This window comes from Microtus oregoni, unplaced genomic scaffold, assembly GCF_018167655.1.
Source record: "Microtus oregoni isolate MIOR12 unplaced genomic scaffold, Mior012 000026F_ref0000081, whole genome shotgun sequence".
Lineage (NCBI taxonomy): Eukaryota > Metazoa > Chordata > Mammalia > Rodentia > Cricetidae > Microtus > Microtus oregoni.
This window is the reverse complement of record NW_024543085.1, coordinates 25317402-25342841: the sequence shown is the minus strand read 5'-3', so window position 1 is coordinate 25342841 and position 25440 is coordinate 25317402. Positions and strand designations below refer to the sequence as shown.

At 41.7% G+C, this 25440-nt stretch overlaps 1 protein-coding gene and 1 pseudogene across 1 annotated transcript in view; both read right to left on the bottom strand.

Annotated features, from left to right (window-relative positions):
- Nucleotides 1–421: 421 nt before the first annotated feature.
- On the bottom strand, nucleotides 422–1878 carry LOC121463281 (annotated as a pseudogene).
- Nucleotides 1879–3277: 1399 nt separating this feature from the next.
- The window catches only part of Strip2 (striatin interacting protein 2), a 40466-nt gene continuing 18303 nt past the window's right edge, over nucleotides 3278–25440 (bottom strand). Inside the window, exons 14-21 of the mRNA XM_041675701.1 lie at nucleotides 23230–23304; nucleotides 22570–22667; nucleotides 21999–22125; nucleotides 19227–19327; nucleotides 14581–14647; nucleotides 6997–7101; nucleotides 6465–6669; nucleotides 3278–5652 (exon numbers count right to left, since the gene is read on the bottom strand). Coding sequence (XP_041531635.1) covers nucleotides 5402–5652; nucleotides 6465–6669; nucleotides 6997–7101; nucleotides 14581–14647; nucleotides 19227–19327; nucleotides 21999–22125; nucleotides 22570–22667; nucleotides 23230–23304 — 1029 coding nt within the window. The 3' untranslated portion in view covers nucleotides 3278–5401. The remainder of the gene's footprint in view (nucleotides 5653–6464; nucleotides 6670–6996; nucleotides 7102–14580; nucleotides 14648–19226; nucleotides 19328–21998; nucleotides 22126–22569; nucleotides 22668–23229; nucleotides 23305–25440) is intronic.

Sequence of the window (25440 nt, the reverse complement as noted above, 5' to 3'; positions counted from 1 at the left end):
GGAAGTTGTTCAGTCACCAAGAATACAGAAGAAACATTTTCTAGTCCCTTTTCAGATGTAGCAAAGCGTATTAGAAAAGGACTCACCCCTGTGTTCCCTTGCCCCCGGAGGACATCTTTATTGTTTAACAGATCATCAATTTCTCTGACCCTCCAACTGGAATTTCATCCTATTTCCATGCAGAGTCATAAACAGTAATCTACATGGGAAAGAGAACTAAGCTATTACAACTTACTTTCTTTTGCAAGCAGAATATAAATAGATGTACTGTAGAATGTGCAATGGTTTAGTCACTAAGGGATTTAAATGGAATCTTGAAGAATGTAGATCAGTCAGTCCCGGTGTAGTAAAATCGAGCTGAGATGGGCAACTGTCTAAGGTCCTTGGGGCTGCAACTCTTGGTCCCTAGCTGAACCCTGTGCTAATGCCAAATGGAGTTACAGAGAACACCAAATTGACTTAGCACCTGTGCACAGGAACCCAAAGGCAGGAGACTACTAAGCGTTGCTGAGAGCATGCGTCCCAGGAAGGACAGGACGGCACTACTCCCAGCGCTGACATGGCGGATCTCATCCTCTGTTCCACTTGGCATAGTGTGTCTCAGTGGCAGTGCCTCCACTATCTATGGCAGAGATGCAACCCCTCAGAGTGACTTTCACCACCGCATCAATGAGGGAGTTGGTTCCCCTGGAAAAAGCTTCCTATTTAAATTCCCCCATAGATCCATTCCAAACAATCTGCTCAGCTCGAGCCAGCCTCAGGCTGCTGTCAGTACCTGAGTCCAAGCCCATCCAAGTAAACAGTTATGCCAGAGGCCACGGTAGCTTGACGAGCCATGGCATTTTTATCCAACTTGTCATCATTGAGGAAGCCAACAGGCAAGGTAATCTTCATGCCATTTTTTTCTCAGTTTTGGACATGAGCTCTTTGTTTTTTTTTAAATATTTATTTATTTTGTATACAATATTCTGTCTGTGAGTATGTCTGCAGGCCAGAAGAGGGCACCAGACATCATTACAGATGGTTGTGAGCCACCATATGGTTGTCGGGAACTGAACTCAGGACCTTTGGAAGAGCAGGCAATGCTCTTAACCACTGAGCCATCTCTCCAGCCCGAGCTCTTTGATAATATCATCATCATACATAGAAGTGCGACTCTCCATGTTGTTTACTTAAAGAAGGTACAAGCCATTCCACTGACGATGACTATCTTCATTGACTTTGTCCAGCGTTTATTAATCAGCTTCATCTTGTTTGCTACTTTACTCTCTGCCCAAGATGGTTAGGATCACTTTGGATTCTCTTAAGGCTTGCCAAAGTAGTACATCTCCTTCATAAAAATAAAACAAACCCCCCCCCCAGTCTTCTGTGGAATCCACACCCACCATGTATCTGTAGGCCCAGTGCACAGTCCCCAGGCGCTGTTGATGGAGATACCCTTCCTTTGGACAGCGAACCTTGGGGAGCATCCATTTCGTCTGTCTCAGCTATAACCTTGCTCCCAGAAGCGTCTTTTCCTCCTCTTCCTCCACATGGAAGTGGAGGCTCTCCAGCTGGATGACAGACTCAGCCCCTGGGTTGGCATGGCTTTCTCTGTTTCTGGGCCCACACACTCCAAGAACAGAACATTCTTGTCTAGCAGAGATTTGAGTTCTGTAGCAACTGCTTCTAAGGAGTACTTATCACCCATGGGAACACCATCAGGTGGCTCATAAGGACAACCGACTTGGCTCAAAGTCCAAGCAGAGTTTGATACTTGGAACAGCAACCTTGATCCTTTGGTGTTTGCTATCTGGTTGTTCTTCATAGGAACACTGAAGTCCACTCTCATAATGATCTACTTCCCTTCATGTCCAGCTTTTCCAGAGTCGGCTTGCTAGAAATTTTGGAAACACTTCCTGTGGAGAAGCCAGATGAAGGAGAGACTGCGACAGCTGGCTTGGGCTCCTGAAGGGTGCACCTGTTTGCTTTTGTGAGACAAGGGTCTCATTATGTAGCCCAGGTTGACCCCCAAACCACAATCTTCCTGCCTTAGTTTCTAAGTATAAAAAAAAAAACCTGTTTCTAACTCCATGGAACATTGAAAGACAGGGAACTACTTCTACAGAGAAGCCTAAAGATTTTTCTATCCAAAGGAAGAGGACATTACATTTGTTCAGTGGGATTACTATGGACTGATATACACCAAAGTTTAAGCTCATAACAAGCATGAGATCAGCATGAGCTACATGAGACTCTGCCTCAAAGACAGAACAAAACAAAAACAGTCTTGTTGAGATATCCCTGACAAAAACTGTATGTTTAAGATGTACAAGGATGTCCTGGTGCCGGGCGGTGGTGGCACACTCTTCACTCAGAAGGCAGAGGCAGGTGGATCTCTGAGTTTGAGGACAGCCTGGTCTACAGAGTGAGAAACCCTCCTGGAAACCAAAAAACAAAAGATGTTCTGGTATCTGCATCCATTTGAAATGATCACTGTGATTCAGTTAAACGTATTATTGCTATTCAGCCTTCAAGTCTAACAAGATCAACACGTATCAAGGATCAGCAGACAGCAGTCTAGGCCAAGGTCAGCCAGAGACCCTGTTTCTATAAAAAGGAAAAGATGTGGTACCTAGACTTAAGGAAACCCTGGACTTTAAGATCTCATGAGATAAGATTTTCTTTTTGAAGATTTATTTATTATGTACACAGTGTTCAGCCTCCATGTATGCCTGCAGGCTAGAAGAGGGCACCAGATCTCATTATAGATGGTTGTGAGCCACCATGTGGTTGCTGGGAATTGAACTCAGGACCTCCGGAAGAGCAGTCAGTGCTCTTAACCTCTGAGCCATCTCTCCAGCCCTAATAAGATTTTGAAGCCTGCCTTGGGGTGGAGCTGTGTGCATTCTGTGTAGGATAGAAACAGATATTCATCACCATGACCACCAAAGCATCACACCATCCTATATCTGCCACCCTCAGGTGGAATGTGCTTCTCTGGCCCACTGTTTGGTTTGTCCATGTGAGCTGATTTTGGCCAATGGCATGAATAACTTGCCTTCTGCCATATCTAAGCAGGATCTCTGAAATGTACTTGCATGGTATGGTTTGTTTCTTGCTCTTGCCTTATGCCCAAATAATTCTAGAGAAAAGCCAATCCAGTAATCTAAGGTGATTCAAATGGCTAATCTCAGACCCATGATGATGAAATAGTTCTGTATTTATCTTGGATCCTTTTCTATCTAACATGACTTTCAGATTATCTTGTGTTAAAGAATTAAAGACCAAATTTCTAATTCCAGGTTTTCTTTTTATTAAAGTATTTGGTGAGATGAACAATATTATCAACACAAATTTCACTAAAATATTCACAGATAAAGTCCCTATTTTATAAATCGTACAAATAGCATGCTTCTATTTAGAAATTATAATCACCATTAAATTTGGTTACTCTGACGCCATTCCTCATCACATACATGAGCTCTCAAATTGGGAGATCCAACCCCGTCAGCTTAGCACACGGGGCTAGCTGCTGATACCAGAAGCTAGTCACAGCGAGTTGCAGGGGGAGAAATGGATGTGACTTGAAACTCATCGTTTCTCCTTGCAAGGTAGAGTAGTTTTTCCATTTGCATTGAAAATTAATCTTCTCGAGTAATAAATAATAAAATGTGATATATTAAAGTGTGGCATACGTCTGTGCTTCTGAAAGCATTCGGGTGTGATTTTTAAAAGGCAACTTATTTTTTATTTACACAACTGATAGGATACAACTTCAAAATAGGTTGGTGATTATTCTCTTTTCTAGAAAAGTATCTTTTTGCACAAATGTCATTAAGATCACAGTAGCCTGATCCTAGATTAATAAAATTGCCTGATGTTATGTTCAGTAAACTGTTTAAAAAGGATTGCTGTCATGGTTTGATAAAATTTGCAAATTATTTTAAGACATTTCAACTATTACATAGTATATTTTTGTCACTTTTCCATAGTAAGAAATCCTGCTACCCACAACACAGAGGTACTGACTGTTCCTTGGGATAGTGCAGGGTCTCTGTCATGACCTATGAAAGAGTAAATGAGCTAGTTTGGACCAGCTCTCTAGGAATAAAGTGCCCTGTGCCATCATAAAAAGACTTGGTAGTGTATGGGCAGTGGGGAGACGAAAATGAAAAAAGTGCAAAGATTTAAAAACCCCTTAGTTTTGGAAGCATGTGATTTTGCTGTAAAGGAGGAGTAGAGACATCTGCCATGAAATGTGTGATACTTCCGGTACAAACCATACTGAAACTTCTAGCAGAAAAATAAAAAGGTAAAAAATAACGAACGAACGTGGAAGAAAAAAATATAAATTGTGATGCTGTAGCTTTTAATTTTAAAAAGTCAGCACAAATGGACAAATACCAGCAAATAGAACCTTCTCTAACCAGCTTGTCATTTAAGAATGCGTTGGCTAGAGGGATGGCCCATGCCTATAATCCCAGGAGAATCATTACAAGTTCAAGGCCAGCTGGCAACACAGTAAGTTCCAGCCTAGTCAGGGCTACATAGCCAGGTCCTGGCTCACACAACACTACCCTCTCCTCACTCAAGTGAAGATCTGGGGTTATATCAGGGAGTAACCTTCTGCGGTGTAGTCAGCCATTTTAAAATAAGTATTTTCTGAAAAACGAGAGATACTTTTTGAGAAGGCCATATATTACACACTAGTTGTGGTTCTTTCCAGATGGCAAAGGAGTCAATGCACTATACAGATACAGAGGCGATGTTTGTACATTGAACATAGATCTCTTAAGGAAAAATACAATAATAGACTTTTCTATATCATGCAGTGTTGGAAACAACCATTCTTTAGAAAGTGCAGTGCTCTCAAGACATCTCAGAGCTAATGAGTATTTTATAAAGCGGAGTGTCACAATCTTAATGTGAAATAGTCTGAAGTTGGTTTTGCTAAATGATAAGTCTCAGGCATTTAGAGTGAGCAAGAAGAAAATTTGCTCGTTTTATGGCCTGTACCTATCCCATGCTTGAGGGAATGCCATGGGTCAAATGCCATAACAAATTTCTTTTCCCTATTGTGGCCAACAGAGGCTAGCCTGGTTCTAGGCAAGATTAAAGCAGGTTCTGTCAAAGAGCCTGCCCAGGACTGATCCATCAAGAGATTCCAAGCTAACTGGGTACCGAGCTGAGCCTAGGGCAAGCTGATGCATGTGCTTTGACTCAGGATCCCAGCCTTGCATCACCTTCAGGCCTAACGGCATCCAGAATAGGCCTGCGCCGTGCCGATTGTCTGCTGGATGTTGGGCTGTGATGCCCATGGGTATATGCTAGAGTTCAATATGAAGTCTGAAGGGGCAGGACAGGCAAAGCATACTTATTGGAGCCAACCTCCATCTTTGAGATGCTTTGTGACAAGAGCTCAGTGATTCTGGAGCAGCTCCTCCCAACAGATGGGCTGTGAAAACACCTCTCTCTCCAGCCAGAGCTCATAGGAATAGTGGAAATCTTCAGGCAGATCCAGCCTCTGCCCCAGCACACTCTGTAAGCAGTTATCCACAGGTGAAAATTCTGAGTCCTGTGGTTTATCATAGCGGCGGCTGTTAAAAGCCTCAATGTTGGCCCTCAGGGTACACTCTTCTGCTTGGAAGTCCCATGGCCTGGCATCGATGTCTGACATAGGAAGAGAGGAAGAAGACATACACAGTTCAGGACATTATTCTCTTCCACAGAGCATGGTCTATGGCAGTCTATGAATTCAATGAAACAGTTCAGAATGGTTTTTGAGAACAATGTATAAAGCAGACATGTAGCATGCTTACAGTTTTTAAAAGTATACATATGATCACATATGAACTAATATATACAGAAATCATCTTTGGAAGCAGTAGAAACTGGAAACTAGTTACTCCTGAGAAAGGAGATGGGAGGGCTTTGTATTGTAATTCCTTGTTTCTATTAATTATGCCATTCAAAAGAGCAATGGAGTCTTTAATTGAGTTTTCCCTAGGGGATGAAAAGTTCCCATTTGAATAGAACCACCTCTCAAGGAAGGGGAGATTGGAGAAGAACACGAAGAGGCAAGTCTGGACCAACTCAGTTGGGCACGGTGGACATGCCTTTAATCCCAGCCCTCGGGAGCCAGAAGCAGGCAGATCTCTTGAGTTTGAGGCCAGCCTAGCTTATATAGTGAGTTTCAGGCTAGCCAAGGCTACATAGTGAGACCTTGCCTCAAACGAAACAAAACAAAACAACCCCCCCCCAAAAAAAACTATAAGTAGGCAAACATTTTACCATATCATAAAATTGTGTCATATTTAGGGGCTGGGGAATGGGCATGAAGACCAGAGTTTGAATGCCTAGCACCTACATAAAAGCCATTTATACCCCAGTGCTGCGGAAGCAGAGACAGGCTCATCCCTGGAGCTCAGTGTCCAGCCAGCCTAACCAAACTAACGAGTTCCAGGTTCACCAAGCATACTCACCATTCCCATAAGCCCAGTCATCATTCATGCGGTGGCGCACTTTCTGGTAAATGGCCGACATAGTCTTCATATTGCTTTTCCTCCACTGGCGCCCAAGGTACTTGGTTTGTATCTTTAGTAGCTTTAAGACATAAAGTTGTAGCATGGCCTGTTTGACTTTGAGGGCTCTCTTTAAGATTGGAGCGGATTTAAACACCACCAGCATCTGCCCAATGAAACACAGACATCATCATGTGAAATTTTGAGAATTTCTAACTCAGACAATATAGACAAACCTGGCTGTTCTCTGAGCCCCCGAGTATCTAAGGTCCAAACTCCTTAAGAATGTCTTCAAGAACACATAAGAACTATATAAGGAGTTTGAGGCTAGCCTGGGGTAGTGAAACACTGTCTATGGTGAGAATTAGGAAGTGCGAAAACTTATGTATCATTCACTAGCTATCTCCAGATCTTTCCAAGTAAGCAATCTACAAATACTAATGATTAAAAAACCCAGTTGAATGGATATGTCTGAGCTCTAAAGTCCACTTACCATGGTCCTGGAGTGCTTCCATTTGGTCAGTTTGTTGAGCAGTCTCAGGAGGTTGATGCAGGAGAAGAGGTTCCTCCAGCAGAACTGGCTATTGTCTCCAGCTTCCTGAAATAAGGGACATTCATCATGATATCTCAGTGCCCACAAGGCTTTCATTCTCCTAGAAGATTGCATGTCCTTGTTGGTTGGTTTAGGTGACTATTCCAGCATGAAATGCTGCTTGATTACTTCCTGCCCTTTGCACACCTAATCTCATTTCTGAGGGCATAATGTCCTTCCTATAGCTGGACTGAGCATGTAGATCAGTAATAGAGTACTTGCATAGCACGTGTTTCTGCATTATTATTATTATTTATTATGTGTGTGTGTGTGAAGGTCAGAACACACTACGGAGTTGGCTCTCTTCTTCCACTTTTATGTGGGTTCCAGGTATCAAACGGAGGTCACCAAGCTTGTGGCATGTTTTTACCCACCAAGTCATCTCTCCAGCCCCTCTTTTATGTTTCTTTTTTTAAAAAAAGATTTTATTTTTTACTTAGGTGTCTGTGTATATATGTGCGAGTGACTGCAGAGACCAGAAGGAAGCATTAGAATCCCCAAAGGTAGAGTTCTGGGCAGTTGTAAGTTTCCTAATGTGGGTACTGGGAGCTGAACTCAGGATCCAGGACAGCCCAGTACTCTTACCACTGAGCACCACTGTCTTGTGAGTACCCAACCAGAGACCACAGGGCATACCAGACAGAAACCAGTGTGCTCATAGAAACGTTTTGTTTTGTTTTCTGTTTTTTGAGACAGGGTTTCTCTGTGTAGCCCTGGCTGTCCTGGAACTCACTCTGTAGACCAGCCTGACCTCAAACTCAGAAACCCACCTGCCTCTGCCTTTCAAGTGGTGTGATTAAAGGCATGTGGCCACCACTGCCCACCTAGAAGCATCTTTCTCAGGAGCAAAAATAAGATCTCTTATTTGACTTTAGGGGAAATATATATATATATATATATATATTATAACACACATATTACATAGAATATATAACATGCCTATAATCCTAAGAGGCAGAAACAAGAGAATTTCAAGTTTCAGGCCAGCCTGAGCTACATAGTGAATTCAAGGACAGTCTGGACCACACAGTAACAAGGCCATGTCTCAAAAACAGCACTGGGACGTCAGGATGGCTCAGCTGATAAGGATGCTTGTTGCCAAGCTGCTAAGCACGATGACCAAGTTTGATCCCTGGAACCTGCTTAATGGAAGGAGAGAACCAACTCCTGCAAATTGTCCTCTAACCTCCAGACATGTACAGTCACACACACACACACACACACACACACACACACACACACACGGAGAGAAAGAGAATAAATGTAAAAAAATTAAAACCTGGAACAAGGCTGAGGATGCATTTAGGTAGTACAGTGCTTGCTTAGAATGCAAAAAGCCTTATGTTAGTTTATCACTAAAAAAAAAACAATAATTTTGACTATGTTCTACCCTCACAGTTAAATTACTATTGTAGAATGCCTAGAGTCTAAATTTTCAGTTTGTCCTGCCATTAAGGGCATCTTCAAGGAAATACTAGGGTCCTAGTCTCAAAAGGGTGAGGGGCTGAAGAGATGGCTTAGTGATTAAGAGCACTGGCTACTCTTCCAGAGGTCCTGAGTTCAATTCCCAGCACCCACATGGTGGCTCACAACCACAGGATCTGATGTCCTATTCTGGCATGCAGAGCACTCATAAGTAGAATATAAATAAAAAAATTAAAAAATCTTCTCATAGCCCACTTAAGTGAGCCAAACCAAATAAAAACCTAGGCTATGCCAATTGTCTAGATAATCCAGATGACTAAAGGAAGAACAGAATTTGTTTTTGATTTTTGACTGAGAAAGAGTTTGGTTTGAGTCTGAACACTAAATAGGATTCAGGTGTTCTAGCGAAATTCAGTCATCCACAGAAGCAAAAACTAAGGCCCAGAGAGGGAAAGAGTCTACAGAACAAGACCACATAACTGTGAACCCAAACATGGCCCAACCATGATAAATGCCTGGTTTCTACTGAATTTGGAGTCTTCTCCCTGCTGAAAGCATAACTGTAAGACATTATCTTTGATTTTCCTCTTTGTGAAAGTCTTTAAGGCTGTAGGGTAGAGAAGCCTACTATAATTTTTAATTCAAATCAGCAGAAGGTAAATGTCTATAGAAAAACAAGAATAAGAAAAATAGTGAGGTTCTCTTTTTAAAAAATCATTTAGAGCTGGAGAGATGGCTCAGGGGTTAAGAGCATTAGCTATTCTCTCAGAGGACCTGGGTTCAAATCCCAGCACCCACATGGCAGCTTTCAACTGTAACTCCACTTCCAGGGTATCTGGAGTCCTTGCACAGACACACATGCAAGCAAAACATTAATATATGTAAAAATAAATATTTTAAAAATTAATGTATATGTGTGAACTTCCCAAGTGCTGGGATTACAGGTGCTTCCACTTCCTGTGCTGGGATTACAGATGCCTCCACTTCCCGAGTGCTGGGATTACAGGTGTGTCCCACCAGTATTGGGGATCAGGACTTCCTGCATGCCAGGCAAGCACCCTACTGACTCAGTTTTATCCCTAACCCTTAATTCAGTTTTTTGATACATAATCTCATGATATAGCTCAGGTTAGCAATCTTTTAGCCTCAACCTCAAGAGTATTAGGATTACAGATGTATACAATGATACCTGGCAGACGAGACTCTTAATATACCAATTGAGCTCAGGGTGGTTCAGCAGGTAAATATGCCTGCCACTAAGTTTAACCTGAATTCAATCCCCATGACCCACATAGGGGAAGGAGAGAACTGACTTCCACAAGTTGTCCTCTGAATGCCACATGTATATAAGTAAAATAAAAATATAATTAAAAAAATTAAAAATAAGTTTAAAGAGTCAGGCATGGTGGCACATGCCTATAACCCCATTGTTTAGGAGGCTAATTCAAGAAGATAACCCCAAATTCAAGGCAATCCTGGCTAAATAGTAAATCTGAGACCTGCCTGTACTATAACAAAACTCTGTATTAAAGAACAAAGCGGAACCAAACAAAGCTAACTGAATAAACAAACTAAGTAGCAGAGAACTACACATGGTAGCACATTCTTGTAATCTCAGTATTTAGGATATTGGGACAAGAGGATTTCAAGTTCAAGACCAGCCCAAGCTATCTAGTGAGTCTGGGTCAGGCTGGTGTAGTGGTACCTTATTTGTATTTTAATAAATAAAGTTTATCTGAAGATCAGAAGACAAAGCAGCCATATAGGCCAGGGAGTGGTGTGGCACACACCTTTAATCCCAGGACTCAGGAGACAGAGGCAGATGGATCTCTGTGAGTTCAAGGCCACCCTGGGCTATACAAGATTAAATCTGTCTAAAAGAAAAACAAAGCTCACACAAAGGTGAACCCAGCACTTGGTTGGGATCACACTCCTTTAATCCTAGTACTAGGGAACTGGAGACAGGAGTGATGTGGCTGGCAGAGAGAGGAATATAAGGCAGGAGGAGACAGAAGCTCAGTGGAGTGTGGAGTCTGAGGGTGATGGAGAGCATTGCAGGAGCTCTCGCCTCTTTGAGTCTTGGCAGAGGTAAGAACTCTCTAGTGGCTTGGCTGCTTTGCTTTTCTAATCTTCAGTTTGAACCCCAATATTTGTCTTTGGGTTTTTATTATTTGTGCTATAGGCTGGGCTATACAAAGATACTCTATCAGGGCTGGAGAGACGGCTCAGAGGTTAAGAACGCTGGCTGCTCTTCCAGGAGTCATGTGTTCAATTCCCAGCAACCACATGGTGGCTCACAACCATCTGTAATGAGGTCTAGTGCCCTCTTCTGGCCTGCAGGCAAACATGCAGACAGAACACTATACATAATAAATAAAATAAATCCTTTTAAAAAAGATACTCTATCTCAAATACAAGAAAAAATTAAGTAATAGAATATAGTGGATAGCTGTTACTAATTATCTCCTCAAGAATGTTTAGTGGGGCCGAGCTAAATGGTAGTATATTGTATCTGCTTAGCATGTACTTGGGTTTATACTCAATACCACCGAAAAAGAAGTTGTCTAATAAAATCCTACCATGAACATGTAACTACATTAAGCAAAACACATACACATATATGTAACAGGTTTATATACAAATATGTTTGTTACTAATGTTTCTATATAAATGATTGTATATATTGTAATTGTAGTAAAATCTAAGCAATGTTTATATGTAAGGTGATAGAAGATATTTTTATTTTATTCCCCATATTTTTTGTTTTTTTATTTTTCTATCATATTACTAATTTTGTAATCAGGATAAAAGCTTGAAGTTATTGAGAGCAAATAACATATACCAAGGTAGTATATTTCTTGTTCTTGCAATTTGGTGAGTCCAAAATGAGACAAAACTTACTAGCCTTTTTCTGGTTACAGAATTTATTCATTTAGGTAAACAATTCACTATACTGAGAACCTATTGGAATAAATCGGCTAGGTACCAAAATAACACTGGGCTGGAGAAGCACTTATATTTTAAGAAAAAAGTGGTTACTAAACAAAACCACCAGATGCCACTATTGTTTCACCAAAAAGACTAAAATAGCCACTATGACTTTTAATTAACTCGATAAATGCTTTTGCCTTTTCTGGATAATAATTAAGTCTTAACAGAAGGCATAACCATATAAATAATTATATGTTCATGTCGCAAAAGGTCAACTGGAAGTGATGTGAAGGTTTAATTCCCACCAGTTCCTATCCAGGAACTAATGGAGTTGGAATGGAGACAAGATACACATTGTTATCAAGGAAAAAATTAGGGGGCTGGCAAGATGGCTCAATGGTTTAAGACACTTGTCAAACCTGATGACCTGAGCTTGATTTCGGAGGCCTCGTGGTGGAAGAAGAGAATCAGCTCCTAGAAGTTGTCCTTTGACCTCTGCACCTGTGCTGCAGCATGCATGTACTCAACATACTAAATAAATAAACAAATTGAAAATGTAATAAAACTTTTTTCTTTTAAAGATTTTATTTATTTTATGTATACGAGCGCTCTATCTGAATGCATGCCTTTATTCCAGAAGAGGGCATCAGATCACACCATAGATGGTAGTGAGTCACCATGGGTTGCTGGGAATCAAACTCAGGACCTCTGGAAGAGCAGCCAGTGCTCTTAACCACTGAGCCATCTCTCCAGCCCCAATAAAACTTTTTTAATTCAAAAAGTAATGTACTCAGCCGGGCAGTGGTGGCGCACGCCTTTAATCCCAGCACTCGGGAGGCAGAGGCAGGTGGATCTCTGTGAGTTCGAGGCCAGCCTGGTCTACAAGAGCTAGTTCCAGGACAAGAACCAAAAGCTACGGAGAAACCCTGTCTCGAAAAATCAAAAAAAAAAAAAAGTAATGTACTCATGCCGCAAAAGCTGAATTTATATTTTGAAATAGCAATAGTACATTTTTATTTTTGGTTTTTCGAGACAGGTTTCTCAGTAATACTAGAATTTTTGTTTGTTTTGTTTTGTTTGTTTTGTCTAGCTCTGACTGTCCTGGAACTTGCTCTGTAGACCAGTTTGGCCTCCAATTCACAGAGATCCACCTGCCTTTACCTTGTGAGTGCTGGGATTAAAGATGTGTGCCACTATGCCCAGCCAATAGCAGAATTTTAATGCTATTATATACCACTGTTTATGGGTTAAAATATATTCTTCTTTCCAAATTTAAATCTCAGCGACATATTTTCCTACACTCTCTCTTTTAAAAAAATTACTTTATGTGTATGGGTGTTTGTCTGCAAATGTATGTCTGAGCACCATATGCATACAATGACCTTAGAGGCTAAAAGAAGGTACCAGATCATCTAAAATTACATATGGCTGTGAACTGTCATGTGGGTGCTGGAATTTGAAGCCAGGTTCTCTGAATGAGTAGCCAGTGCACTTAACCACTGAGTTATTTTGCTATTTCCAACTGCAAAGTCTTTTTTTTTTAATATTTATTTATTTATTATGTATACAATATTCTTTCTGGCCTGAAGGCCAGAAGAGGGCACCAGACCTCATTACAGATGGTTGTGAGCCACCATGTGGTTGCTGGGAATTGAACTCAGGACCTTTGGAAGAGTGGGCAATGCTCTTAACCGCTGAGCCATCTCTCCAGCCCCAGTCAACTGCAAAGTCTTAACAGCTAATTTCTCCAGATATATGATAGTAATATTGGGCAGAGTGTGGTGGCATTGCCTTTAATCCCAGCACTTAAGGAGGCAGAAACAGGCAGTTCTCTCTGAGTTCAAGGCCAAGCTGGCCTATATTAGCAAGTTACAGAATAACCAGGGCTATATAAAGAGACTGTCTCAAACAAAACTGATGAACTTCATAGAGTTGTTTTACAGATTTTATATTACCACATTAATAACAAAGATTAGATAAATTATAACATCTCTGCATTAATAAAAACCTTGCAGCTTCCTTGGCTGCTGAGACCATATTTAAATAAGACAGGGATTCTGTTTCAGTAGCAAAGACTATGCTAGGTATAATACGTCAGGACATGGATCTTTTGACTCATGTCTAATTGGGGTCTGTCACCTACGAGAAGTAGACTGAGACATGTCACTTCATCCACTGAGCACTCATGTTTCTTATCTTTGAAATATTAGGGAGTTGGATCAAATGGTTCTTGACATGCCCTCCCCCCAAAACGAAACCTACTATGGGTTTATAAAACCTGTGCCACAGGAGAAATTTTTCTATTTTTACAGTGTGCTTTCCTGATTCAGCACTTTGCAGATATTAAAGTTGGGGGACAAAGGGCTGTAGCACCCATAGGTAACATCATTTAGCATGATTGAAGTCGTCAATATATGAGACATAGTGTTAGGCTATATGGATATAAAAATATGAGATGGTACCTTCTCTCCCTTCTAAGAGTCTGCAGTCAAACCGAGAAAGTTAGAGGTTGTTACAGTGCAACAGGATGAAAGCAGTTTATCTGAGGAGCTGTGGCAACACAGGATAAAGCAGACCTTAAACACGCTTTTGGCCAAGCAGTTTCAGGGATTTCAGAATAATTCAGAGGAACTTTTCTGATTTGTCTAGACCTGCTTCAGAATGTAGCTCTTCCTGAGCTATCCTTCAATAGTTAGACTGAATTTTGCCTCAAAGAAGAAATTTTCTAAAATACATAACTCCTGGGCTTGATAACTAACATGAAAATGAGAAGCAAACTGCCTATAGCACAACATAAAGATGGATTTTTTATGTGTGTGTGATACATCAGAAGAGATTCTCCTACTATTTAGCACAGATACTGTGTTTCAGTCTTATTATCTTTCCAAATTCCCTCTCCTTCTCAGTGATTTTCACGGACTCTTTCCTCTTCTGTGTAAGATGCTAGGCTCAGCTTTTCCAAATCCCTCAGCAGCTTTAAACCCCTGCCGCCTTTCTGCCCTTGCCAATATGCCTCATTGATCTGATACTCCCAAACCATGGCGTCATGGGGCTGGAGAAGACATGAAAAAGCAAATGCCAGCCTCTGTCATCAGTCAGTTCAAAGACCACAAATCCTCATCTGCTTACCAGACTCTCAGTAGTCAGCTCTGGCAAATCCTGGATGGTACAGCATGGGTAATCCAGTACCGAGATGCTGCAAGATGCAGAGACAAGAGACAAGCTTTAGGGAAAGGGCAGCAGCAGAAAATGGTGCCTCTGAAAAGGGCAGGAATTATTCCTCCCCAACACACTCCATGTGTCTCTCAAATTGCTTAGTGACCTCAGCTGAAATTGGGGGCAACTCCAACTCCAATCTCATCTCAGTCACAGAGGAACCATGGAGTTCTTTTAAGCTGCTCCTACATCATAGATGCAAAAAGAGTTAAAGCCAAAAGACAGCCCCTTTCCTTCTTAGGTCTCTTAGGTTCTTCAAGAAATACATAAACTTAAGTGCATCTGCCTCTGCATTTAACTGTGTATGTGAATATATTAATATTTCCAGAGATGCTGCCCACAGTCTACTAAATAATAACCTGTGAATATGAAGATGAAAAGATCGCTTGTGTTTCTCACCTGATCCTTCTGAAAGTCAGGAACTCTAGGGGTAACTGCCAATGCCACCCTAGAGAAAGCTTGAAGCACAGGGTAACTGATAGCATGGTTAATCAAACTAGCCCAAGTATGGTATAGAATAATGTCTGTCCCCAAACAGAGGGAATTACAGGGAAGCCACAAGCTCTGCAGTGAGCCCAGAGAATGGGGCTTGGGTCACGAAAGGAAATAAGATACCATATAATAATAGGGCGTGGTCAATAAGTGGATGTTTTTTTTTTCCCTCTCCGCTTTACTAGTACAATATAGAATTTGGGCTAGCTAATTCCTAATGTTCCTTCTGTTTTTAAAAGTCAATGAAATTTCAGCACTAATCTATCTCAACTAGTGCAGTTGGAGATAGGTGAAGGATGTTGACAAAGCCAGGGCTATCAATTGAGTATGAGCATTCTTGGGCCTGTCTCTAAATTTTGAAAGTCAAAATTTCTAAAAGCAAATCACTCATTTAGCTAGAAATTTACCATTGTTCAAGAAACCCAGGTCAAGATAACTTAGACAAACCAGGGTAGGAGAGAAAGATCAACTCAGGGAGGGAAGGGAATTTACCCATTCACTCCATCACCCTAACTAACTTGTCTGGATTCTCTGGATTGACTCATTCATCCACTTATCTACCTATCTCCCATTTATAAAGAACCATATAAAAACAGGTGCTGCAACTAGGAAATGGGGGCAGAAAATCAAGGATGGAATTTGCTATAATTGCTCTGCGAACTGAATTTTAGCTCTGTGATATAGTTAGAAGACGTAGTCTCATTTATATTAAAAGTGCAATTTCTGTGGCCCAGAGAAACTATCACCCTTAAAATCCAGGTTTTTTGGTTTCGGGCTTTTCAAAGGCAATGCACATGCAAGGCTGCCACTCCATGGCAGAATTTCAGCAGAGTCAATAAGCACTTACCTCCCCTCTCCTTCCCCCCTCCTTCCCCTCTCCTTCCCCTCTCCTTCCCCTCTCCCTCTCCAGGCAGAATTTCAGCAGAGTCAATAAGCACTTACCTTCCCCCTCCTTCCCCTCTCCCTCTCCAGGCACCCTAAGGAAGACATCAGTCTTTATCTACTTTAGGAACTCTGGTAAGGAATTCTGAGAAATTCTACTGACTAACATGCTATACTAGTTTTGTGGAAGCAAATTAAAGAATAAGGATCTACCCTACAATCCCCCAGTCCCAGATTAGCTGAAGAATAGAAAGCAATTTGTACTCACAGAAAAGCCTGTGTCTTTATTTAAAAGGTTAACATGTTAATCTTCCATGTGTGGTATACAGGATGTAGGTGTGCATATGTGTGTGTGTAGATGAATAGGCACATGTGAATACATGCACGTGGAGACCAGAGGTTGATGTCAGGTATCTTCCTCAATTACGATCTACTTGCCTTTTTGAGACAGGGTTTCATTAGACATGGAGCTCAATGACTTGTCTATGCTGGCTGGTCAGTGAGCTCCTCGGATCTGTATGTCTCCACCCTCTGAGTGCTAGAATTATACATGTATATTGACACACCCTACTTTGTATATGGGTTATAGGGATCAGAACTCAAGTCCTTATGCTTCTGTGGCCCATTACTCACTGATCTTTCTTTGAAGGTTCATATCTTGTTATTCTTGAGAAAACCAGTTCACCTCTCTGTGTTTGTCTCCTAACTGGCAAAATGAGAACAAAACTTATACTATCTCCTAGCATTGCTAAGATTAAGTGAAATTATGAATGTAAAATTATATTTTTTGGCCAGCACGATAGCTCAGCTTCTAATGGCAATACTAACAACCTGAGTTTGATCACCAGGACACTTACAGGGAAGAAGAGATGTAGGGATAAGTCCAGCCCCTTAGGGGGCGTGTTCGCCTCGGGCTAATGTTTACCTATAAATCTGGCGAGTGTGCTCCCAGCCTCTGTGGGAATGGTGTTTCTGTAAGTCTATTTCCCCATTAAAGCTGTATATATTTTTACAATCTGTCTGCATTCATTTACGCCGTTACATTAAAAACTGCACCCATGTTCCCAAATATGGTTTATAAACGTTCTTTTACATTTAAAGGGGGATATGATACAGGTATAAATAATTTGCATTGGTGTGCATTTTAAGGGCAATTTTGTTATATGTATATGTATTTCTGATATTGATTAAGGTATTGTGATTGTGTAGTTCATTTTTATTTTATTTTTTTTTAAAAATATTTATTTATTTATTATGTATACAATATTCTGTCTGTGTGTATGCCTGCCGGCCAGAAGAGGGCACCAGACCCCATACAGATGGTTGTGAGCCACCATGTGGTTGCTGGGAATTGAACTCAGGACCTTTGGAAGAGCAGGCAGTGCTCTTAACCTCTGAGCCATCTCTCCAGCCCCCTGTAGTTCATTTTTAAAATGTAATGTATAATTAGGAAATATAGGTTGTTAATGGATAATCATCAATAATAGTCAAGTTTGTAGTCATGTTAGTTAGATTTTCTAGATATATAAAGATATATTTCAGTTAGATAGGCATTCTTCATATCTTTCAAAGACTACAGAATATGGCATTTAAGTGTTTTAATAACTTAGGGCTTTTCATGATAATGAGACACGTCTGCTCCTGGCAGCACCAATCTACTTCAAGAGGAAGATGGGCATCGAAGAGGCTCCTTATGGAGTTTGATAGCCATTTGGGCAAGAAACTGCTCTTGCCTGGACTGATGCATAAACTGGACACAAAGAACCTGCAGAGAGAGGACTGCTGAACTTTCCTAAAGGTGAGATGGTCTTTCGGGGTTCCTGATTCATGAAAGAGTCTGTGAGACATTGCAGGATACAGCAGAAAGTGACTGAACTGTCTTTAAAATTTCCTGCTTCATGGAAAAGTCTGCTGGATACTATGGTCCTAAAGGCTGAAGATAGATGCCCCAACGGTACAGAGGAGCTTTGGGTGACTGTACAGGCAGCGAGATGTCTCTGTCATTTCTAGAGCTTTGGATTTCTTGTTTGCTTAGGTAATATTATATCCTTCTGGAGTCTTTGATGGAGTTGAAAAATGGTTAGTTATAGTTTTCCTTAGTTATGATAAAAGATAAAATAGATATAATTATTGTAAGTAATTCTTACTTGATAACTGTTTTGTTATATGTAATCTTACTATGTTAAAGTGAAAGCCTTTCTTTTTTGTTTAAACAGAAAAAGGGGAAATGATGGGGGAGAGTCTTCTGTTTTGTGTTAGTTTCATTGGTTAAATAAAGAGACTGCCCTGGCCCTTTAATAGGACAGAAAATTAGGTAGGTGGAGAAAACAGAACAGAATGCTGGGAGAAAGAAGCTGAGTCAAGGAGTCGCCATGATTCTCCCACTCCAGGCAGACACAGGTTAAGATCTTCCCTGGTAAGCCAGCTCGTGGAGCTACACAGATTATTAGAAATGGGTTAGATCAATATATAAGAGCTAGCCAGTAAGAGGCTGGAACTAATGGGCCAAGCAATGTTTAAAAGAATACAGTTTCCGTGTAATTATTTCGGGAAGCGGCCCACTGCTCCTATCACAGCAAAGAGAACCCAGTCTTGCAGGCTGTCTTCTGACCTCCACACCCATGCCTTGGCATGTGTGCACCCATACATATGCATGAACACAAAAATTTAAAAAGTAACAAGTTTAAAAAATGTATTTTAAACTACAAATTGATCTATCCAAGTAGAGGTCGTTGTTCACCGCTGACTACGGGTTTTGAACCCCTGGTGTCTGGTGGTTAGGATTCATGCTCTCATCATCATGAATTTTGTATAGCACTTTTTGTTTACAAAGCTGCGCAACTCTTCCAGTTACTGCAGCCTATGATTTCCATTAAGAGCAGAGCTGTTCAGACGAAAGGGCTGTTGTACAACACAAAATCTCTAGGTTCTTTCATCTCTGAAATTTCATCTGGTAACTAGATTTCAAAATATTTTTTCAGGTTTGGAATTATTAATATGTAAAGTCTACACAGAGAAGAAAATCACATCTTCCTATCAGTTAATACTGCAAGAGAACTGAATCTCACAGGGAAAGGTCTAAGAAAGGAAGGACTAGGGACGCCAGAAGAAATGAAAGGTGTAGAGATGGAGGGATTTTCTTACTCATTCCACAGTACCCCTTGAAGTCTGTCCAGAGTCCATACCTGTTTTTGGCAGTGATATAGGACAGGATATTTTGATTGAAGAACTTCAGGATCAAGGGGATGCAGTTGGCAAACACTAAATGTTGTGACACATATTCAAACTGAATGGAAAGATCAAAGCAGAAAAGTTTGCTTATTTGGGGGAAGATATAAAACATGTATGAGAAAAAAGAGATAGGGAAATACAAATATAGCGTCCATTCCCAAGGATAGCTACTGTCTACCGTGTTATCAGTCTGTAAGTCTCTGAAATGGGGACACTCATCTTCAGCCAGCCTATCTTACACGCAGGACAATCTGCAGTGGATGCTACAGCTCTTGATCAAAGCCACATAGCAAACACACTAGAAAGAAAAATATACCCCAGATAAATAGCAAGAATCGCTGTGAGTTTTGTTCCTAAGCTCAGTGGGAAAGAAAATCTCCCCGAGGAAGCTGGTTTCCACACCAAATCTCTGGCTCATGTTTCAGCTGTGATTGATATAGCAGGGACAGGTGCAACTAACTCTTAGCAATTGCTGGCAGCAGGCTGGAGACAGCACACAGTAACCACTGGAATGTAGGCTTTGGTAGTCTGTCCAGAATATGATGTTATCTCTAATACTTAGAATATCAAGGTATAAGTGAATGAGTGAACAAGAGTCTCTTCAGCCAGCTGACACTGCACTGAGATCTTCAGGATGTCTTTGATGAGATAAAACCACTACTTGGGCTTCCATTTGGCTCTCTTAAATCCATATGGGGTGGGCTGGAGAGATGGCTCAGTGGTTAAGAGCACTGTCTGCTCTTCCAGAGGTCCTGAGTTCAATTCCCAGCAACCACATGGTGGTTCACAACCATCTGTAATGAGATCTGGTGCCCTCTGGTGTGTGGGCATACATGGAGGCAGAATGTTGTATACATAATAAATAAATAAATCTTTAAAAAAAAATCCATATGGGGTTTGTGTCCCAGAAGACCTACTGGGGTAAGTAACCACAAAAGCAATGTTATAGAGTTAGTCACCCTGGGTTTTGTTTGTTATGCACTGAGAAGCACCAAGAAAAAAATTGCCTCCAAATTAGGAACTTAGAATGCTGGCAGAATACAGAAACAAGGCTGAAAAGGCAGAGAACTGTGGTGTTTTAAGCCCTTATCTCTGTGTCATCAGTGAGAAGTATCCATGTCCGCAAAGTGAGCTGCTTTCTGAGCCTGAATATGTGGCCAGAGGTGGGGAGTCAGCTTGGGCCACAATCACTCTCACTTCTGCTCAAAATTTTCTGAAGTCCCAGACAAAGGAGCCATACATATTTACTATCTAAAGATGGGAAGTTTTTAAAATTTGAGCCATGCCCAGCTTCTTTTAGGACTTACCCACACTGACATACACTGTGGCAAGGCCCATCAGGACATTCGTTGGTTTGGCTATAGATATATCTACTGCCCACTAAGAGCAACATTGAGAAACACACATTCTAGTGGAAGAGGGTCAGTGTCTCCTAACCACTCTGCTCCACCCAGTCCTGATGCTGCTCAGCAAACACAGGGCCACAGGCCCTGCAGCGACCTTCCCTGCACTCTCATATCAGGCTTTATTTTGAGTGCTTAGGTGGAAGATGGGACAAGAAATGAGAAGGGCAGAGATGAGAAGACTTCCACATTCTCAAGCTCTCCTTAAAGAAGCATCCATTTACTGGTCCTTGTCTTGTCCTTGTGTCTTGGTGACGCCCACAGGCTCTAGACAAACAATGTCTTTGTGGGGAAGCAAAGCAAAAAAGGTCTTGACTTTTAACTCAAGTCTCCTCACCTGTAAAACAGGGATAAGCTGGAGCACTCAGGAGGCAGAGGCAGGCAGATCTCTGGGTTCAAGAGCAGCCTGGTCTACAGAGTGAGTTCCAGGACAGTCAGGGCTACACAGTGAGACCCTGCCTCAAAACAACAAAACAAAAGCAAGCAAGCAAGCAAACAAAACCAGCCCCCACCCCCAAAGAAAAACAGGGATAAAGTAAAGTATCCTAGGGGTGAGAAGCTCACAAACGCTTTGTAGGATGTCAAGCACGTCATAGGTATTCCATAATTGTGTGCTATCAGATATATGCTACCTGCCAACCCCTGAGGCTCCATGCATTACCAGAACATCTCTATCATCTCCACTCTACAGCAGAACTCTAGCAACATTTAATTAGTTTCCAAAAATATTCTGTTCTTTCTCCTCTGGGATTTCACATATTAGCCTTTCTGCTTGAATTGGTTCTTATTCTTCCTTGATAACGCCCAGTTTCTGGATAATCTTCTTCTCTGGGACTCAGGTTAAAAGGCACCTCTTGTCTGGAATTGGTATTTCTACAGCATCTAGTACCCACCTGTATCACACCACTCTATAACTAGACATTTATGTATCTGTTACAAGACTGTAAGACCTGTAAAAGCCTGAATTGTCCTCATTTGGAACCATATCTCAAATATCAGAAAAGTGCTTCACAGACAGAAAAGCATCGTCAATATACCCAGTGACCTTTCTGGAATGGTTGAGTTGATTCTGACTGACTAGGAGTATTCTTAAGAATCCCTAGCTAACTTACAAAGAATATAGATTTTTGTGTCTTATCCTAGGATGGCTCCCACATCCCACTCCATATCCTCACCGTATACTCATGCAACAAATAGCTGGACTTTCTAATAGAGGTTAAAGGAAAGGCCAAAGAATGGTCAGCAGTGCAAGGATTCTTGTGTTGCCTCTCTAGGGCATGAGGAATACTTGAAGCTTGTGACACAGTACTCCTACCTGCTCACCTGGTAGATATGGTTGAGTTTGAAGTGTTTGAGCAGTAGAAGGAGCAGGGCAGAGATACTCTTTACGATGATCTCCTTGTGCCTGTTCACATCAATGCCCAGCTTCATGCTCTGGAGAACAGTTATGCTACAAGGGAGAGATGAAACATCAGTATAAAGGTGCTGATGGAGGAAGGCCTAGAAAGAAAAACCCAAGTATTTGGGCTAGATATGATATAGATATATATGAGGATCAGGACTCAGGAAACTTGAACTTTTGTGCTAGGGAAACCTACGGAGCTCCCATTTAGAAATCTGTCCAGGAAAAAGCTTCCATGATCTCTTTTTTGATGTGTCCTCTCTCTGATAAACTTACCCATTGGCACTGTCAACCCATATATCTGGCAATTAGTCACTGGGACTGAGGTTATCTGTTGGACCCTAGTTCTGAATTACACAGTAAGAGGCCCTGCAGGGGACAGGAGGTACACGCAGAGAAGGAGAGATTTCTTTGAAGACAATTCTGTGTTAACAGAGAGGCCCTGAAGACAAGACGCTGGTGTCTAGCAGCTGCCCCAGTGGAAGCACTCACGGCATCTCTTCAGGCAGGACATCTGCTAGAATATTGATAGAGTCTGTCTTAGCCTTGGAGGTGGGGGCTGCAGCCAGCAGAATCTTAAGCAGAGCAATCTGGGAGATAGAAAAACAAGAAACGCACCCATGTCTATCCCACTCAGTAAAACAGTGGCTTCTTCTTAACCTCTCTAGACCAATGAAAGGTATTTCAAAGCTTATCTAAGATTTTCCTTCAGTGACTAAGCCTTGCCAGTGTATAGGATGCAAACAAGTGTTTATCCTGATGCTTGTCTGTGAAGCCAAGGAGGGAGGCCAAAGCAAGCTTCTAGGCTGTTTTACTTTTGGATTGAAGCTTCTAAAGGGAGCACGGAAAGAGCAAAGTGGGAGGGGCAATGCAGAGAGATAACATTCTCCCCTAGTTTTCTTCTTTGTCAGCATCTTCACCATTCCTAACCAGAGACTACCAAAGACACGGCAGACAACGGCAGAACTCACGATAGTGGTAATTAGCTAGCAGAAAGGACCTGATGCATCATATGTAGACTTTACTATTCTGCACCCCTGACCCCAGTAGAAAGGCTAGGGAGAATGGCACCCAAAGAGAAGCCACAAGGAAAGTTCAGAATTCTACATTCCTCTTAGCAGAGAGGGAAGCTATGGCCCAGCCTGCTCTTACCATGTACTGAGGGAGGCTGTACAGCATGCCCTGGTAGAGAATTTCACATGGTGTTTCTGGTACCACCTCTTCTCCCTACAGCAAAAACAACAACAAAACCCTCACAGATTACCCAGGCTACGTTGCGGATACTCCAGGACACATGTTGGTTGGTGAGAACTGCACTGGGTGACACCCCTGGGAGGCTGTCCTAACTGTGTTAATGATTCATTATTTGGTTTAGGATGAGTGACCATTCCTCTTTAGGCTCTAGTTCTTTTTCTTTGAACTGGCTTAAGTGATCTTTGATATCTTTTTCCAGTCCCCAAAACCGCTGAGTCTAGTTTTCCTGCTATCTTCAATTAATCACACTTTCCATGTCACATGCTCAATCAGGAGTCAGAACTCTAGCCTAGAAGTGAGGTTAGACCACTGCTTTGGTACACGTACACACACACACACACACACACACACCATCCTAATTCATTCACATGGGGTTAACCTAGGCTATAATACACCTGACACGTTGAGATACCCTACACAGAGGCACTTCCATGGTGTTAATCAAAGATCAACCAAGAACTTGAGTTTTTCTATGATCTGGAAAGGGGGGAAAGAAAAGGTAGGCGATTCAATAGGGATAGAATTAAGTAACTCACAGTCAGAGAAATGAGATGAGTATTAACAAGGAAGCTTTTAAAGGGTTGGAAACTAATCCCCTCTCTAGTATCCTCATCAACATCACTTTCCTAAGAGGACCATGTATATCACCGTCTTCTTCATGATCCCTGTGAATCCCTTTATCAGAATAGGGGAAGCAGGGGTCCCAGATGCTCAAGAGGCAGCCCAAGCCTCACTGAAATCTTTGGGCAATGTGGTCCTTTTTTCCCTTGAGACCCCCTATTACAGGGCAAGAGTCACTGTCATAAGACTTGGAGGCAAAGGGGAATAATTGGGCCAATGGATACAAGTCTTCAGTGCCAGGCATTCAAGAGAGCCTGGTAACTTTGCATGTGCACTTACCTGCTCCCCACAAAGCCTACTACTTGCTCTTTTCAACAAACCCCCTCAAGTTGTTGGCTCTGCCTCACAAAAATAGAGTTATCAGACAGATAAACTACATCTCTGGAATATCAGATCTGCCAGTCTCTACTTGCTTTCTGACACATCAGATGACATTCTGTGTGTAGAACATAAATCAAGCCTCTACTTGGGCTTGGGATCCCGTATATAGTTTCAGAGGTTTCGTCCATTATCATCATGGAGGGGAATATGGAGGTGTGCATGCACACATGATGCTGGCTACATCTTATTCAGAAGGCAATTGAAAGTGGACTGACTGTCACACTGAACAAAACTTGAGCAAAAGAGACCTCAAAGCCTGACCCCACAGTGACACACACACTTCCTCCAACAAGGCCACACCTCCTAATAGGGCCACTCTCTTTGGGGGGGCGGGCATTGTCTTTCAAACCACCACAGATTTCCCTGGACCTAAAGTTACAGACGGTTATAAGCTGCCATGTGCATGCTGGAGATTGATCTCAGGTCGACTGGAATAACAGAAAGTACTCATAGCCACTGCGTCACCTCTCCAGCCCATATACTCTTTCCTTTCTCTTGACAGAATCCATCAGATCTTTAGTAACTCTGATCATTTCATTTCATTTTTCTTTTCCAAACAGGGTCTCAAGTGGGCCCAGGCTGGCCTCTAACTGGATAAATAGCTGAGGAAAACCTTGAGCTCATGATCCTTCTGCCTCTATCTCTCAGGTCCTGAGATTACATAGACACCATAGATTTTCACGTGTTAGCATGAGACTCTCCCTTTATCCCACATCTTCCTCCTGCTACCATCCCATTTTTCTCTCCTTCTTAACAACACTTGTTGGTTGTATACTTCTTTTCTTCACATTCCTTTTCAGTGTGCATGGCTTTCTGCCATTTCTCTGTGATCATTCTTAACCCAGTTACCAATCATCTTAATCCTGCCCAATCCAATAGGCCCTTCTGTTCTTATCACGTGCATCTCTCAGCAGCATTTGACCCAGGCAGCCACGTATCAGATTTCTAGATTTTCTTCCACTTCATTGGGTATTTTTCTTACTTTTTGTGGCTTCTTTCCTAACTCATTAATTCCCCCCTTTAATCCATTGGCGTGTCTCAGGGACTTTCCTTGGGTTCTCTTTGTCTTTTCTACAGTACTTAATGCTATAACATCAATGACTCTCC